This window comes from Scomber scombrus, chromosome 23, assembly GCF_963691925.1.
Source record: "Scomber scombrus chromosome 23, fScoSco1.1, whole genome shotgun sequence".
NCBI lineage: Eukaryota > Metazoa > Chordata > Actinopteri > Scombriformes > Scombridae > Scomber > Scomber scombrus.
In genome coordinates, this window is record NC_084992.1 from 16,803,814 (window position 1) to 16,819,624 (window position 15,811).

A 15,811-nucleotide genomic window follows, 5' to 3' on the forward strand; every position below is an offset into this window, starting at 1 on the left:
AGACACACCGGTCAGGTTTTTTGAGTTGGCGCCCTCTTAAGACGACTTCAGAGGAGATTTCAGAGCCATCAACGGAGATTTCAGAGATTCCAGAGAAACCCTTTTCCATTACTGGATGGCGAGCCAACCCGCAAAATACAGAACCTGTTGCCTGCAGTAAGAAGGCTGTAAAGTAACATTCATGTATTCCACCTACTTCACATGCGGTAGGATTGCACTGTGCACACATATACAGCTACAGAGACAGACAACATGCTGAACATACCTTTCTTCATACCAGTCCCACACTGGAATTGGAGTTAAAACTATGACCCAGTTTATTTGTTCTTTATTTTCTAACTGAATCTGTGAATAGATCTATATTTTAACTTGAACTAATCATGAGTCCCACCTGCTTATTGTTGAAATTATTGAAATAGTGAAACATTTTTGCCCCTAAAATTAAAAAAAATGATGCCATAGCTTAAACAATGAAAGTTTACAATCCATAAACTATGCATAGAAGAAGCACGAAATAAATATTCAAAATACATAATATAAAAAATAAAAATGATGGATCAAGTACAAAAAAAGGATTAAACCAAAATTAAAAACAATGGAGTGAGATTAGAATAGAAAAATGATCAGTATGTCCATCTAACACTTTTACATTGTGAATTACATTGAACACTGCAGCCTGATGAGGGCACGAGCCGGATTTTAGACTTTGAGTCTTTACTCTTCTTGTCTTGTATAAGGCAACACAAATTGAATGCTAATGAGAAAGCAGCAATAACCAATATCTCCACATCTCAGCATATCACGTCAAATCTATAGATAGAGAGAACTCAGGACAAAGTTTCCCTTTAAAGATCATTTCAAGGCCTTAAGAGAGACTACAGTGACGTACATTTTGAAAAGAGGGCCACAAATCTTGTGTGTGATGACATATGGCAAATACAACAGGGAGTAATGCTGTAACATCCAGCATTAAAGATCTATCTATTACATCATTTTATTACTTATATCTTTTTGGATTTAGATACTACGATCCATGTATGTCACTGAGAGCTTGTGGCAGACTGTAATGAGTCATATTAATGTGTGTCATGCAGCGACATGAGTAAAGATGCAGGAAGAGCTCATCACATCTCCTGAGACAACACACAAACTCAGAGTATCCAGTGGAGGGAGCGAAGGAAGTCACAGTGAGGAGTGACGGAAAGAAGAAGAGTTATGATGATGATGAGGAGGAGACAGACAGGTTAGCAACAAAAAAAAGTGAGAAGAGCAGAGTGATAGACAAGCAAGGAGAATAAATGGGACAGGTGGAGAAAGACAAAGGAGGGAAGAAGGGAAGGAGGGAAGTGGAACAAGAGCAAGCTGACGGGAGAGTGAGAGGGACACTCACTTGTTAGAGATCGAAGGGAATCCGAGCGAGAAGAGGAGAGAAGGGAAGGGTGAAAGAGATGGAATGACGAATGGAGAGGAGGACAGAGGAGGAGGAGAGGGGAGGACAGAGGGAGGAAGAGGAAGATAAAAGGAGAGCTGAGGGAGGGAAGGAAGGAGGGAGGGAGAGGGGGGGTGTTGTTCATTAGTGGGGATGTGTTAGAGACTGGAGGACTGAGCAAGAAGAGAGACAGTGGAATGGTGAGTTTCATGGACACTGACTAATGAGAGGAGAGGAGAGGAGGAGAGGAGCGGAGGGGGGAGAGGAGAGGAGAGGGGAGAGGAGGAAGTGGCAGGGGTGAAAATTAGACGGGAGAGGAAGAGGAGGAAAGGAGGAAGAGGAAGAGGGGGAGGGAGGGAAGGCAGTGAGGAGGGCTGGAGGTGAGCGAAGCGAAACTGCTTTACTGTGTCATCGTAGGGGGAGGGCGGGGGGAGGGGAAGGGAAGAATTTGCACGTAGACACACGCACATGCACACACATAGACACGCACGCACACGTACACACACACACACACACACACACACACACACACACACACACACACACACACACACACAGCTGAAGTCGAAAGAGATGTGAGAGAGAGAGACAGCAATAGAGAAAGACAGATAAGAAGCCAGGACGAGAGACATACAGGAGGAGTGAGGAAGAAGATGAAGAGGAAGGAGGAGGGAGGCAGGAAAGACAGAGGAGAGGAAGAGGAGTCATCATTGGAGAGAGGAAGTGGGGGGGGGGGGGGGGGGGGGGGCAGAGTAGGGAGTGGAGGGGGAGAAATATTAAAGAGGAGGGAGAGGAAATAGGGAGAAAGGAGGGAGGTATGGGGGAGAAATGGAAAGAGAGTGGAGGAAGGAGGAGAAACAAAAAAAATCAAGGAGGGGGCACCAGGGAGTGAGGACAGAGGAAAGGGGGGAGGAGGAGGAGGAGAATTGGGGCAGATATACAGGAGGTGGGAGAGGGGGAGGAGGGATGGGCAGAAAGTAATGGAGAAGGAGGAAATAGAGGAGTTAAGGGAAGGAGAGCTGTGGGGAGAGGAGGTAGACAAATGGAGGAGGTGCAGGAAAGAGTGGATAGAAAGGTGGTGGTGGTGTGGTGTGAGGGGAGGGGGGGTGACAAATGGGGAGAGAACATAGAGGAGGTGGGAAGATGAGAAAACTGGGAAGATGAAGGGGAGGTGGGGGGAAAAAACAGGAGGAACTGGTGGTGGTGATGATGCCAAAGAGAAAGTAGAGAGGAGAAGCTGGAAGAGCATGTAACAGGCTGTTACATGTCAGCAGGCACACGTGTGAAGCCAACAGTGGGTTCTTGTTCTGTGTGTGTGTGTGTGTGTGTGTGTGTGTGGTGTGTGGGGGGGGGGGGGGGGGTTATTGTGTTTATTACCAGCATCAGGTGTGAGATATCCTGCTACACACACACACACTTACACACGCACACAAACATAGCCCACACACACGCACGCGCGCACACACACACACTCATAGAGGCACGAGGCAGAACTCACTCTTTGAATTGTTCGACATGTTAAATAAATAATCAATTAAAACAAGTGCATTAAGGCTACTTATGTGTCAGTTAATGCTGCAACACAAAGTCACACACCCGGTTCAATTGTGCCCCACTCTGCTGCCCTTTTCTCCACCATGCATACATCAGTGTGAGTCTGGACAGCCTGCCTCAGCACAGAGATGCACAGCTGACGAATCCCTCCGCCGACACACTGGCAAGTAGTCCCTTAATTTATGGGATTTTGATAGATGGCAGATTAAGAGTGTTAAACTAGCTGCAGCTCCCACAAAATACACCCGCAGCTTTTCTCATCGATGCCATTTAAATCTATTAGATGAACTGTAAACACCAGCCATGGTGTGAGTTTGTAGGGAGGCAGTTTTACATGCTGCTTTTCTTATCAAAGCCTCTCAGTAGGGATTTGCTTGCAAAAGAAAGCAATAAATCTCATGTTCAGCGACCAGAATGCAACCTAACAGGAGTACACTTTAATAGTTTTTACGGGACTACTTTTTGTCAATCCAAACGGCTGGTTGGGGAGAGGCATTGGGGCGGATGCCCACCTTACTTTTCTGTGGGTGTTGTCCGTCCCCGGCGCACACACACACACACACACATAGACACACATACACACACACATACACACGGCTGCTTCCATCTATCCACTTCATTGTACTGCCCGTGCTCATCAATTAGGCAAGAATTAAGCCGTTTTAGATGCAATAATTCTCTTTTTAGCACTTCGGAGAGGATTGTGAGCCACGGACAGAGGCGTGAGATAAGTTTTTGAGTTCGGGAAAAGCGGAAAGGAAGGAAACAAGCAGGTATGACTGTTATCTCCACTTCTAACTATTCACGTTACTATAATGTAACGTTAACGCGAGGGGTACTAGCCGCGAGCTAACGTTAGCATCCCGACGGCCAAGTCGGTGTGACTTCAGGTTGCACTTTGATGAAGAAGGAGGAGAGGAGAGAGGGGGGAATGTCGCCTTTGGTTTTTTTTTATTTTATTGTTCACCCCCACTAGAAATTACTTGGACCGTCCAAACTGCTACCGTGTGTCCCGAAAGAGACCGCCGAGTGGAGTTATTATGACCCGGAGAGCGACGTTAGCGTGGGAGAAAACAAAAGGACTTGAGAGTCTGACACACAACACACAAGGATGACTACCGACCACAAGCTGGGAATTATTGATTTATTTAGCCAGTAAACGTGGCTCAGGCAAAACCAGCCACCTCACATGTTTTATGAAGTTCAATAATGAACTCATTTATACAATAAACCGATTATAACAAAATAACAAAAAAAAGCTACATAACAAAAAAGTCATGTTAGCTTCACTATGCGGCCACTCTGAACTTACTACTATTACCATTCATTTTACATGCATCCTTTTAAATGTTATTCCTCATTGTGAGTGGAACAAATGAAACATGTTATAGCTTATCTTTTATTACACTTAATAAACCATGTGTAGTGTGGATGAGCTTTGTGCTGCATTATATATACATGTTTATATCAGATTTAAAGTGTTGGAAGTTTCAGGAGCACAAAGTTCCTTGTGGTGGTGAGATGTTGTATTAGGATAAATGTATTACTAAGCATGAAGTGGCTGGTTGAGCAATACTTGTTAGTACATATGGAGCTTGTCTAGTAGTTTAAGCACATAACTTCGTTGGAGTTGATTGTGACAGAGACCGAAGCTACCACAAAGTAAAACTTTACTATTGAAAGTGGTTATAGCTTGTATGACTTAATCGATTTCTCTCATTTAAAAGCAGATATATATATGTGTGTGTTTGTGTGTGTATGTAAACAAAGATATGAAGGTTTGGGTGATGTGAGTTTTCAGGGGACAGCTGTTGTAGTATTTTGAGGGGCCACCACCGAGAGACAAAGACCCCCAGAGAACCTCTCAGACACTTGTATTGTCTGCAGGGAGTTTTTGCTAGAAGTGATTTCATCTCTTTCTGGCTGTTAAGATTCCCCTCTCTCTCTCTCTCACCCGGCTCACAAAGCAGCATCATAACTACTCATGTTTAATGTTTGGGAATGAGGGAAAGCAGCTCCTACCCGCCCGTCCCTGCATTGTTCTGGCCGCAGTTCAAGTCAGGAAACTGGAGATGAAGTTGCTGATGTGAGGGAGGAAGAAAGCAAGTGTAAGCGTGTCACACTCTGTGCCTGATTTCTGTTTGATACACACGTCTTTTATTGTGGTCACCTTGTAGCCGTACTGTAAATGTGTGTGTGTGTGTGTGGGAGGGAAGGGCTCTGATGGGTTACTTTCTACTGTTTGGTGGATCTGTGTCCTGGGCTGACCGTCTAGTCTTTTGTGCTACTGAGAGACTCAACTGGCCCTGAGATATACAGAGAGAGAGAGAGATAGGAAGAAAAAGAGGCATGGCTACATAATAACATAGCTCTACACTTTAAAATGAGAGCCCCCCTGTACGCAGGAGGGCCCTCATGTTATCCATGGCACGTTTTTTCCACGGTGTTTCTCAGAAGCTGCTACCTCACTGTGAGCTGGGACTGTGGGTGTTCGTGGAGGCTGTTTTTCAGGTTTTGAAGGGGGTACAAGTTGCTGCTGTGATGGATTTCCTCAGCATGTTTAAAAATACATTTATGTATAGTAGGGCTGCAACTTACATGTTTTCATTATTGATTAGCTTGTTGATTGTTTAACTTTAGTTGTTTGGTTCAGAAAATGGTGAAAAATGTCAATCACTGTTTCTCAAAGCCAGAGATGATGTCTTCAAATGTCGTGTTTTGTCCACAACTTGAAGATATTTAGTTTAATGTCATGTTAGACTGCATAAAGCAGACAATATTCACATTTAAGAAGCTTCAATCAGACAATTTTTTTTCTTAAAAAATTACTCAAAACAATCAATTATCCAAATAGTTGGCCATTTATTTATAATAGTCAGCAACTAATTTTATTCATTGTTGCAGCTGTAATGTGTACATATATAAATGATGGTTTGTGTGGTGTCAGGCCAGACATATTAATGGTGAAACGGGATATACAGTGTGTATAAAGCCTTATATCACATAACGGAGGTCAGGGCTGAAGATGAAACTATTTCGTCGCGTAATCAGTCGGTGGATAGTAACATAAGATTAATGAGCAAAATACATTGGTACCAGTTTCTTAAATATAAATGTTTGATTTGTTGCCAACAATTAAATTGATCACTATTTGGATAGTTGATTCATCGTTTTTCAAGGGGAAAAAGTATTTTTTTCCTAATTGTAGTTATTTTCATGAGCTCAGGGAAACTATGATGAACATTTTTCATAATTTTCTGACATTTCATAGACTGAACAACTAATTGAATAATATCAATGTATTTATTTGTTACATTTTGTGTTTATTAAGTTAGTAAAGTAAGGTTTAAGTAAAGCCTGATGTTGCCTTACAGATAAATAATGATCCCAGTATCTTCCCCACGGCTTATTAATGACACACTGCTACTGGACCAGTTCTCTGTATTGGCCAATATAAAAGCCCAGGAGTCACTATCATCTGTACTCTGTGACAGGAGCATGTTTGAATCTATGTGGAGGAACTGAGGAACGCTGGAGTTAATCAGTGTGGGTGTTTTTCAGGTCAGTATCAGAACGTGAGCTCGGATCCAGCAGTCAGCGCTGATGTGAACATTGCGTCGCAGCCAACAGAGGCCACGTTACAACATCTTCACCTTACGTTTCCTTTAGCTGCTAACAGAGCGAGGTTTATTTTGGTTCGAGAGCCAAAGCCGACGCCGAGGGCCACGGAGTGATAATGAGGGTCAGGGGGAGATAACCGAGTTTCTGAGTGTGAATGAGTTCTCGTACAGTAAACCAGTGTTTGGAAAATAAAAGTCGGCTCCGGGGAAAACAACAGGAACGCTTCCAAGGCAGCGGCATAAGGTGCTGTTCTACTTTACAAGACTGAATTAGGTTTTATGGGGTTTCAAGTGAAAATAAACTGCAGCCAGCTCGAGATTGATAAATGACACGTTGAACCGTTTTATGGGGACTTAAATCGTCGATGGGGACAAAGCAGCGTTTTGTGTGAGTGTTGAAATGTTTATATTTAGGGTTTTTTTGTGTGTTTGTTGCAGACATGCCCTCAGTGATGGAGCGCTCGGGGGCCGGGGTCCTGTCCAGGAGCAGAGCCAAGACCGTAACCAACGGCAACAGCCAACCGCACTCTGAGGAGGAGAGCAGTGATGAAGAGCACGCTCACGGTAGAGAGAGACACACACACACACACACGTTAAATCTCCTGACTTTTCGCTCCTCTATCGTGAAGACGGACGTTCACATCAATGCCAGCTGCTCCGGTTGCGTTCATCGCATCGCTGCAGTGCTTCTCCAGTCCCTGCACACCGCTCTCTCCTCTTTCGTCTCCTCCTTTCCCTCCCTCCGTCCTCGACTCCCTTCCCACACTCTTCCATCCTTGTCATCCTCTGCCCACATACATCTCTCCTTCCTCCGTTCTCTCCTTCACCCTCTGACTCGCTGCTGATCTTTCTTTTTAAGCCGGTATTTCACTCAGCGCCTCGTCTTTTTCCAGATCAATAGACAAACAGTTCAACTTTGAGACTTTTTAAATTTCCACAGCTGATTAAGCTTTTTTTTTTTTACAACGGCCATTTTCATCTTTGCCTCCATCTCCTCCTCTGTCCGTCTCTAGTGTTCATTTCATCTCTCCACCCAGTGTCTCCTTCTGTCCTTCCAACCCTCTTCTTTACTGTTCTACTTCCTGCCTCTCTCTCCACCCATTTCTTACCATCTCCTCCAGTTTCTATCATCCCCCTCTCCTCCCTTCCTGTCCTCTGTCCCTCAGGAAAGCGTAATCTGTCTCTCCCTCCTCCTCCTCCTCCTCTGCCTCCCTGCTTCTCTCATGCTTCTGCAGTCTCTCTTCACTCCTCGCTTTCCACATCTCTCTCCATCACCTCCATCTCTCTCTGGCTTTACTACAGCTCTAATTACTTAATGTCTGCCATCCGCTGTCGTACTTTTTGTTTGTCTCTGTCTGGATCTCTCACTCAGGGACGAGCGACATCACGATAAATGATGGCGCATACCGATATTTATCACAATATATAATAATTGTGTTTAATCAGCTCGTTACATGCTGTGATTAAAGACTTCCTGGTTCAGCCAAACTGTTCAAAACCCCCAAAACGTTTAGAGCAATTAAAGATACCCCCTTGGAGTTTTTGACCTCTAGCTGGTCCCTGCTTTGTTTGCACAGCGCACCCATGTACACACACGCGGGTGACACAATACACAGTCGTGCCAATGTTTTCACAGTACTCCACTGATCTGCGGATGGTTGAAAGACGCCAAGAAATACAACAAAGTGCCAAAAAAGACAGCGAAGAAAGCCACAAGCTAGTAAACACAGGGTGTAAACACTGCAGGTTTCAAATGTTCAAGAAAAAATGGCTTTGCAGATGTTTTATGAGGAAGGAAATACTCCAGTTAGACCTGAAGGATTCACCTATTTAGTGAGTGACACTGAATGTAAACATAACTTATGTTTGTGTTCAAGAAAAAAACTCAGGGCACCTTTTAAGTAAATTGAAGTATAGACAGAAAGAGTCAGCAGTTCTTGGCCTCTTGAAGCCATTAGAGCCACTATAATTTAAATAATGGATTAAAAGAGGTCTCCCAGTGTCGGGGTTATCAGCCAACTGTGTGGTTTGGTCCAATGTCTGAAAAGTTTGCAGGCAAAGTGTCGCACACAGGTCGTCGACTTGAGGATTGTTTGGACTAATTACATCTGCTGCTTACACTGGAGCATTTTATAATGGAGGGACATAAGGAGCTCCTCTGCTCCTCACAGGCCATTGTTAAAACACTCATCAATAACCAGATGGGACACATCTGGATACGTCTGATTCAGCTCAGTAAGTCGTCTTTTTGATCAGAGCAGCACGTCACAGTGGAGAGAAAATAGAAAACATTGTGAGTTATTAAAGTTGATAAAAGAGATAATCAGGTGCTGATGTGGGAGGAAAAAAGTCAATCTGTGTATAGCACTGTAACTCTGCTGACTAATTTCCTTAAGGAAACTTTGATCCTACAATAATATACATTTCAGCATAAAACATGAACTGGGGTCTTTAATGTGGCCGCACCTTTTTAACGCCAGAACTTCAGAGCACTTTTGAAACATTAAGACTTGTGAAGGGTTTTAGGTGTAGCTGTTAGCTGTTAGCATTAGCTGTGTTATCAGCCTCTGTTGTTGTTCCCTCTGGTTTATTCTGCCATCGATGTTTTTGTTTCAAACCTTTGGTGCTTTGTTGGTTTATTGTAAGATGGAGAAAATGCTCTTCCCTCATCCTCCTCTCCTGTGTCTACCACTCCTGTCTTATCCATCCTTCTAGGAAGTAATAACTCATGTTTGTCCTCTCTCTCTCTCTCTCTCTCTTTCTCTTTCTCTTTCTCTCTCTCTCTGTGTCTCTCTCTCTCTGTCTCTCTCTCTCTCTCTCTCTACAGACAGTATGATCAGAGTGGGAGGAGACTACCAGGCCCAGATCCCCGAGTTCAAACCAGGTAAGCTGGCAGGGAGGGAGGGAGGGAGGGAGGGACAGGCAGATGACAGGGAGGAAATCAAGCCTGAAAAGAAGACATAGAGGAGAAGAGAGATGTGTAGGACGCTGAGATGGAGGGGGGGGGGGAAACCCAGGTGAGGAGAGGGTTGAAGTTCAAATGACCAGCGTTACTGTTGGAAACGAGGAAAATGGAGAGAAGGGAAGAGAGTGCCAGAGGAATCACTGAGGAAACGTCATTATTTTAACCCTTTAGATCTTCAGTGGATGTGTATGTATATTCAAATTAACCCCATAAAACCCTATAAATCAACTAAATCAATCCTATAAAGCTGAATTTGAATTCCTAACAGTTAGAAATCTTGTGTTAGATATGTGTCCGTAGTGTTTTAGATTGTTTTCTTAGAGGTGGGTGTCCAGTCCTTTGTTAAAACAAAATTCAATTTGATTTGCCATATCTGCTTCAGTAAACACAAACCGGCCTCAATTAATTTCCTCTTTCTGAATGTTTATAGTTTCACAACGTGCAGTCGCTCAGTTAAATCAGATTAAAATCAAATTTTCTGGCTTTTATCTGCGCCGTGGTTTTTGATTTGGCTCAGTGAAACACCACTTTACCTTTTAACACGACTCTATAAAGAAAGATGGAGTCGTCCCACAGCAGTCAGATCACACCAAAGAAGCAATATGACTGTCTGGATTTTGGCAGTGCACAGGTGTCGAATCCCCAAAAGAGTCTACAGGCTGGTGGGGTGACTGTCGCCTCCTCGTTTTTCCTCCTAATGAAGAGGGAGCACTGATGGGAGTCTAGACAGAAGGGAAGGAAGAGAACGTGCAAAGGAGAGGAAAAAGTTTGACAAATAGAGTGTCAGGGAGAGAGAGAGAGAGAGAGAGGAGGAGGAGAAGATTCAGATATATGCGTGATCTCTATAAATGTCTGTTTGTTTCCGTCACCAGACAGTCCGACCCGCTACAATGAGAAGGACCAGAGGAGCATGTTGGTCTGGTGTCCCAGCAGTCAGCTCTCTGATGCGATGTGTAAGTGATCTCACACACACACACACACACACACACACACACACACACACACACACACACACACACACACACACACACACACACACACACACACACACACACACACACACACACACACACACACACACCGGTACAAGCTTAACAACATGACCTTCAGTTTTAATGGTTCTATACTGAGCAGAGAATGACAATTTTCTTTGTCTCTGTCTCTTCCTGTGCTCTCATTTTCTCTCCTTCACTTTGCCTTCATTTCTCATCACCGTCTCTCATTTCTTGAAATTCCCTTGGCGTCATCTTTCTTTGTCTTTTTCACTTTTTCATTAATTTCTCGTTCTCCATCTCTCCTCCTCTTACTGATATTTACTGCCTGTACTCTTTTTAAAATTCAACTTCTCCTCTCCTCTTCTCAGTGGATGAGTACATCTTTATGGCTAAAGAGAAACATGGCTACAACATGGAGCAGGTAAAGTAAAAAACAAATTCACACATTAATCACATTTTCAGTCATTTAAAACGTATTAAAGGAACACGTCCGCTCCTCCAGGCGCTCGGCATGCTGCTGTGGCACAAACACGACGTGGAGCGGTCGCTGGCCGACCTCGCTAACTTCACCCCCTTCCCAGACGAGTGGACGGTGGAGGATAAAGTGCTGTTTGAACAGGCCTTCAGCTTCCACGGGAAAAGCTTTCACCGCATCCAGCAGATGGTGAGAGGCTGGGGGAGACACACGTACACACACACACACACACACACACACACACACGATAATAACACTTTCAGTCTCGTTTTATTGATTTCTGATTGGTTCGGTGTGTTTTTTTTCTCGTGTTCGTGCGCAGCTTCCAGACAAGCTGATCTCCAGTCTGGTGAAGTACTACTACAGCTGGAAGAAAACCAGGACCAGGACTTCAGTCATGGACCGACAAGCCAGGAGGCTGGTCAGCAAGAGAGAGAAAGATGAGAGGTATGAGAATTGAAGCATGAAACTTTCATCACTCCCTGGAGGGAAACTGACTGACTAGAAGGGAGAGAGGAGAAGGCAGGGAGTGAGCAGGAAAGAAGTTCCCAGAAACACCTTTTGAGATGTGACATTTAGACGAGTGTTTAGTTCAATGACACTCGATAAGCACGTCACTCAGAATATGAAATAGCACTTTTGATATTATTTCGTGGCTCGTCATTTTCAGCTGACAGTCTTGAGCGTTTCAGAGATAATTTTTTAAAGGAGTCATCACAATTGATTCCAGTTATTGGGGGACTAAGTTTAACTCTGCTTATGTTTAGTTGAGTTCCTTTGTTTTCTTGTTGCAGTAATGAAGACGTAGAGGAAGCAGACCCCGGCAGTGACAGCGACTTTGAGGTTGATGCCAAGAAAGAGGCGAGTGATATCAAATTTAGCAGTGACTGAGCTTCATGTTTTTAACATAACGTTGATGCTGCATTGCAGTCACAGGTTTCTGATATTTCTGTGATTTCTCGGCCCGCGCAGGCAGTGAAACAGAACCCCAGCAGCACCGCCTCCGACAAGGTGATCCCCGGCCGCTCGGGCCCGGTGAAGAAGGAGAGCATCGGTGCTCAGTACCGCCACCACCCGCTCCGAGCCCGCCGCAGGCCGCCTAAAGGCATGTACCTGGAGCAGGGAGACATCACGTCCCTGTCGGTCTCCCACGACTCCGGAGTGATGACAATAAGACAGCTGGACACACATCTGGTGTCACTCAAGAGACAGGTACGAGTGTTTTTTGAATCTGGTCATCAGAACACAAATGTGAGGTTGTAGAAGCCAAAAAATAAACTCTTTCTTCCTTTTTTTCAGGTCCAGTCTATTAAACAGAACAACAGTAGTGTGAAACAGAGCCTAAATGATGGTGTCGACACTTTCAAACCTTCTGAGGTAAGTCTTCTGTGCAGCTTTCTCTTTTCTTTTACATCCCTCATCCATCCCTCTTTGATATTTGTCTTTCCTGACCCCCTCTCTCCTCTTTTCATTTACTCACTCTGCCCTTCCTCAACTCCCTTCAGATATTATTTCACTCCTTGTGGGACTGAGATTAGTCTTAATCTGCTCTTTGCTCCCACGCTGTCACTTTCACCCCCCCCCCCCCCCATTCTTTCTTGTGCACCTACCTCCCTCACACTTTAATCTCTCCCTCTTCTCCCCAGCCTGCCCCTAAGATGAACTCTCGCTGGACCACAGAGGAGCAGCTCCTGGCTGTGCAGGGTGAGTAAAAAGCTGCAGCATCATCATCCTTTCTTCCTCCTCCTCTTTACCTTCCTCACATTCACAGCTAGAATCGAGGGTGTTAGACATATTCATATTCATGTTCTCCACACTTAGAAACTGCACATACTGCAGGTGTGAGAGCCAGAGAAGAACACTGTATGCTAGGCTGGATATATTGGAAATGATAGTTTGTGTTCCACCTTTTCATGATTCGATTTTCCTACATTTAAAGTTGAAATCAGCAGCAGCTTCTGCAGAGCTGTAATGTACGTGAATTGAAGTGAAGCTGCATCTACAGCAGTGTGACAGCTGAGACACTGTAGATGAATATTCAATGAGGCCGATTCATTAGAAGTGGATTCATGAGTGATGAGGTTATTTATTGGTTGTTGCCATGGACACAGGGTTCTGCATGCCACGAGATGAATGTGTCTGTAATTCTGACTGACACTGATTAAAAAAAAAAAACAGTCAAAGTGAGGAGTTAGAGGAGCAGGGATTAAAATTTCTTTCAAGTTCAAAGTCGCAGGTAAAAATTTAGAACCCCCCCCCCCCCCCCCCCCCCCCCCCCCACACACACACACACACACACACACACACACACAGCTGCAGTCGGCATGCCTTTGAGCAAAGCATTTAACCTCCATCAGCTGCAGCTGCTCGGCACAAATGGTGGAAGAGAAAGCAGAGGCGGAAACGTATGAATGTGTGTAATGATCTGAGCGAGAAGCAGGGCAGGGCTGGAAAAGAGCAGGTGCACTCAGCCAGCCGACCTCAGATGAAGGTTAACAGAAAACACACACACCTGCAGTAAGTCTCCTGCCTCTCCTCTCCCACCCCGTTACATGTGACACAGAAAGAAAGAAAGAAGTTTGGAATGATGTATCGATGCAGTATTAACCAAATGTTTTTTTCTGTTACCTTCAGCTATCCGTCGCTACGGTAAAGACTTTTCAGCCATCGCCGAGGTGATAGGGACCAAGACGCCGGCTCAGGTGAGCTTCCGCTTCCTCAAGTGTTGAACACATGCTGCGTTTAAAGAAAGAAAAGAAAGAAATCACACCAGAGATCACCTCTCACCTTAATCTGACCCTCCATCCAGCAGTTTATTCAGTTTCTCTCCTCCAGTTTCTCCTTCACCCCTCCGTCTTAGATAAGCACTTTTTCTTTGTAGGCTATAATCTCCACCATCCCTCCTTTCATTTCCCTTCTGCCTCCGATGTCCTTGAACGCAGCATCACCGTCTGTCCTTCTCCTCCTCCTCCTCCTCCTCCTCCTCCTCCTCCTTCCTCCTTCCTCCTTCCTCCTTCCTCTAACTCTGCATCTCTCCCTCTGGGTTCAGGTCAGTTCGTTCTTCGTGAGCTACCGGCGCCGCTTCAACCTGGACGAGGTTCTGAGGGAGTGGGCGGCCGAGCAGGTGGCCACCAGCCGAGACCAGAGAGACCCCAGGAGGAGCAGCGAGGAGATGGCAGCAGCCACAGACGGAGGCGCGGAGGAGGACGAGGTAGGCCTGACCGAGATAGATACACACAAAGATAGGGATAGTAATATAATTTTCACTTTTAAAGGAGTAGTTCAACATTTTGTTAATACATCCAGCGGCATACTTCACCTGCAGACATGAGATTGATATAAATCTTCTCATCTTAGTTTCTAGACAGGAAAAAAATTAAATAGGTGTAGTTACTAAAAAGTTGAACTACTCCTTTAAATTATAACACCAACAGTTCATACGTGATGTGTCATGATGTTGAACAGAAGGAGCAGGTGGTGCTGCTAATATTTGGTCATCTGCTGTGGTTTAAACATAGATGAGTCTCCTGACGTGTGTTTTCAATTTCCCTTCTTCTCCCTCTCTCCTCCCTCCTCTTTACTTCCCTACAACTGTCTTTCCTCTTATCTCACTTCATCTTCCTTTCATTGTCTCCACTGTTGGCTCTCCTCCCTCCCCTCAGGTCAAAATGGAAGACTCCCCCTCAGACGCCGCCAGCAGCTCCTCTCCCCCCTCCTCCACCCAGACCCCCTCTTCCCTTTCCCAGCCTCCTCCGCTGCTGCGCCCGGCGCCTCCCTCAGCCCCCCCCAGCCTCCTGCGCCAGCCTCCTCCGCTGCAGACTCGTCCGCTCCAGAACCGGGCGCCCCACAACCACCCTCCACCCCCACTCATCCGGCCTGCAGTGACCTCCTCCTCCTCTTCCTCCTCCTCCGGGGGCTCCAGCCTCAGGGCTTCTCCTCCAAGCTCCTCCTCCACTGCAGGGCAGATGCCTCCGTCACTGGTGGGGCTCAAAGTAGAGCAGCCCAACTCGCACTGATACACACACACAAACACACATACACACTCACACAGATATGACAGTAGGAATAGAAACACACATATACACACACACACGATCCTTCAGTCTTGATTCTTTCCCGGGACCATCACACATCACATGACCAGCTCGGATCCACTGACCACACTCAGGTCCCACAGGTGACGTCACAGCTCTTAATATGTGGCAGGAAGAGTGTGAGGACCCCCTGCTTCACTCCATTTTTTAAAGGCAGGGGCCCGAAGCCCCTTCACTGTAACAACAAACACCTACCTCCAGACACACACACATACACACACCCTACAAATAGCTAGAGTCAAAACCAACACTTATTTGCACACACACAGACACACCCGCCCTGATCAACAAAAAGAGACACTGTATCATCAGGCTGTTGAAAAATATCACTACCACAAAGAGGAAACCCACCTGCTAGTCTCCATGGCAACTGCCGAACATCTGGATTGTGGAGGAGTGTGGTGAAACACACACACACACACACACACACACACACACACACACACACACACACACACACACACACACACACACACACACACACACACACACACACACACACACACACACACACACACATATACTATATATATATATGTACTGTAGGTTCCACTGGGCAGGTATCAAGTCATCCAAACAGCCTTCAGGAATAAAGAATAAATGAGAGACAGACAAGTTTGAAAAGGAGGGTTGGAAGAAGAGTTTCTCACATCCGAGCCCAACCCGCTCCTCCTGAGAG

At 45.3% G+C, this 15,811-nt stretch overlaps 1 protein-coding gene across 1 annotated transcript; it reads left to right on the forward strand.

Moving 5' to 3' along the window:
• Window positions 1–7,043: 7,043 nt before the first annotated feature.
• rcor2 (REST corepressor 2) lies at window positions 7,044–15,054 on the forward strand. Its single transcript, XM_062444872.1, has 13 exons — window positions 7,044–7,167; window positions 9,431–9,487; window positions 10,441–10,521; window positions 10,932–10,984; window positions 11,066–11,227; window positions 11,361–11,485; window positions 11,833–11,903; window positions 12,015–12,250; window positions 12,338–12,415; window positions 12,685–12,742; window positions 13,673–13,740; window positions 14,088–14,249; window positions 14,701–15,054. The coding sequence occupies exons 1-13, from the start codon at window positions 7,044–7,046 to the stop codon at window positions 15,052–15,054; spliced, it is 1,629 nt and encodes a 542-aa protein (XP_062300856.1).
• The last annotated feature ends 757 nt before the right edge of the window (window positions 15,055–15,811 follow it).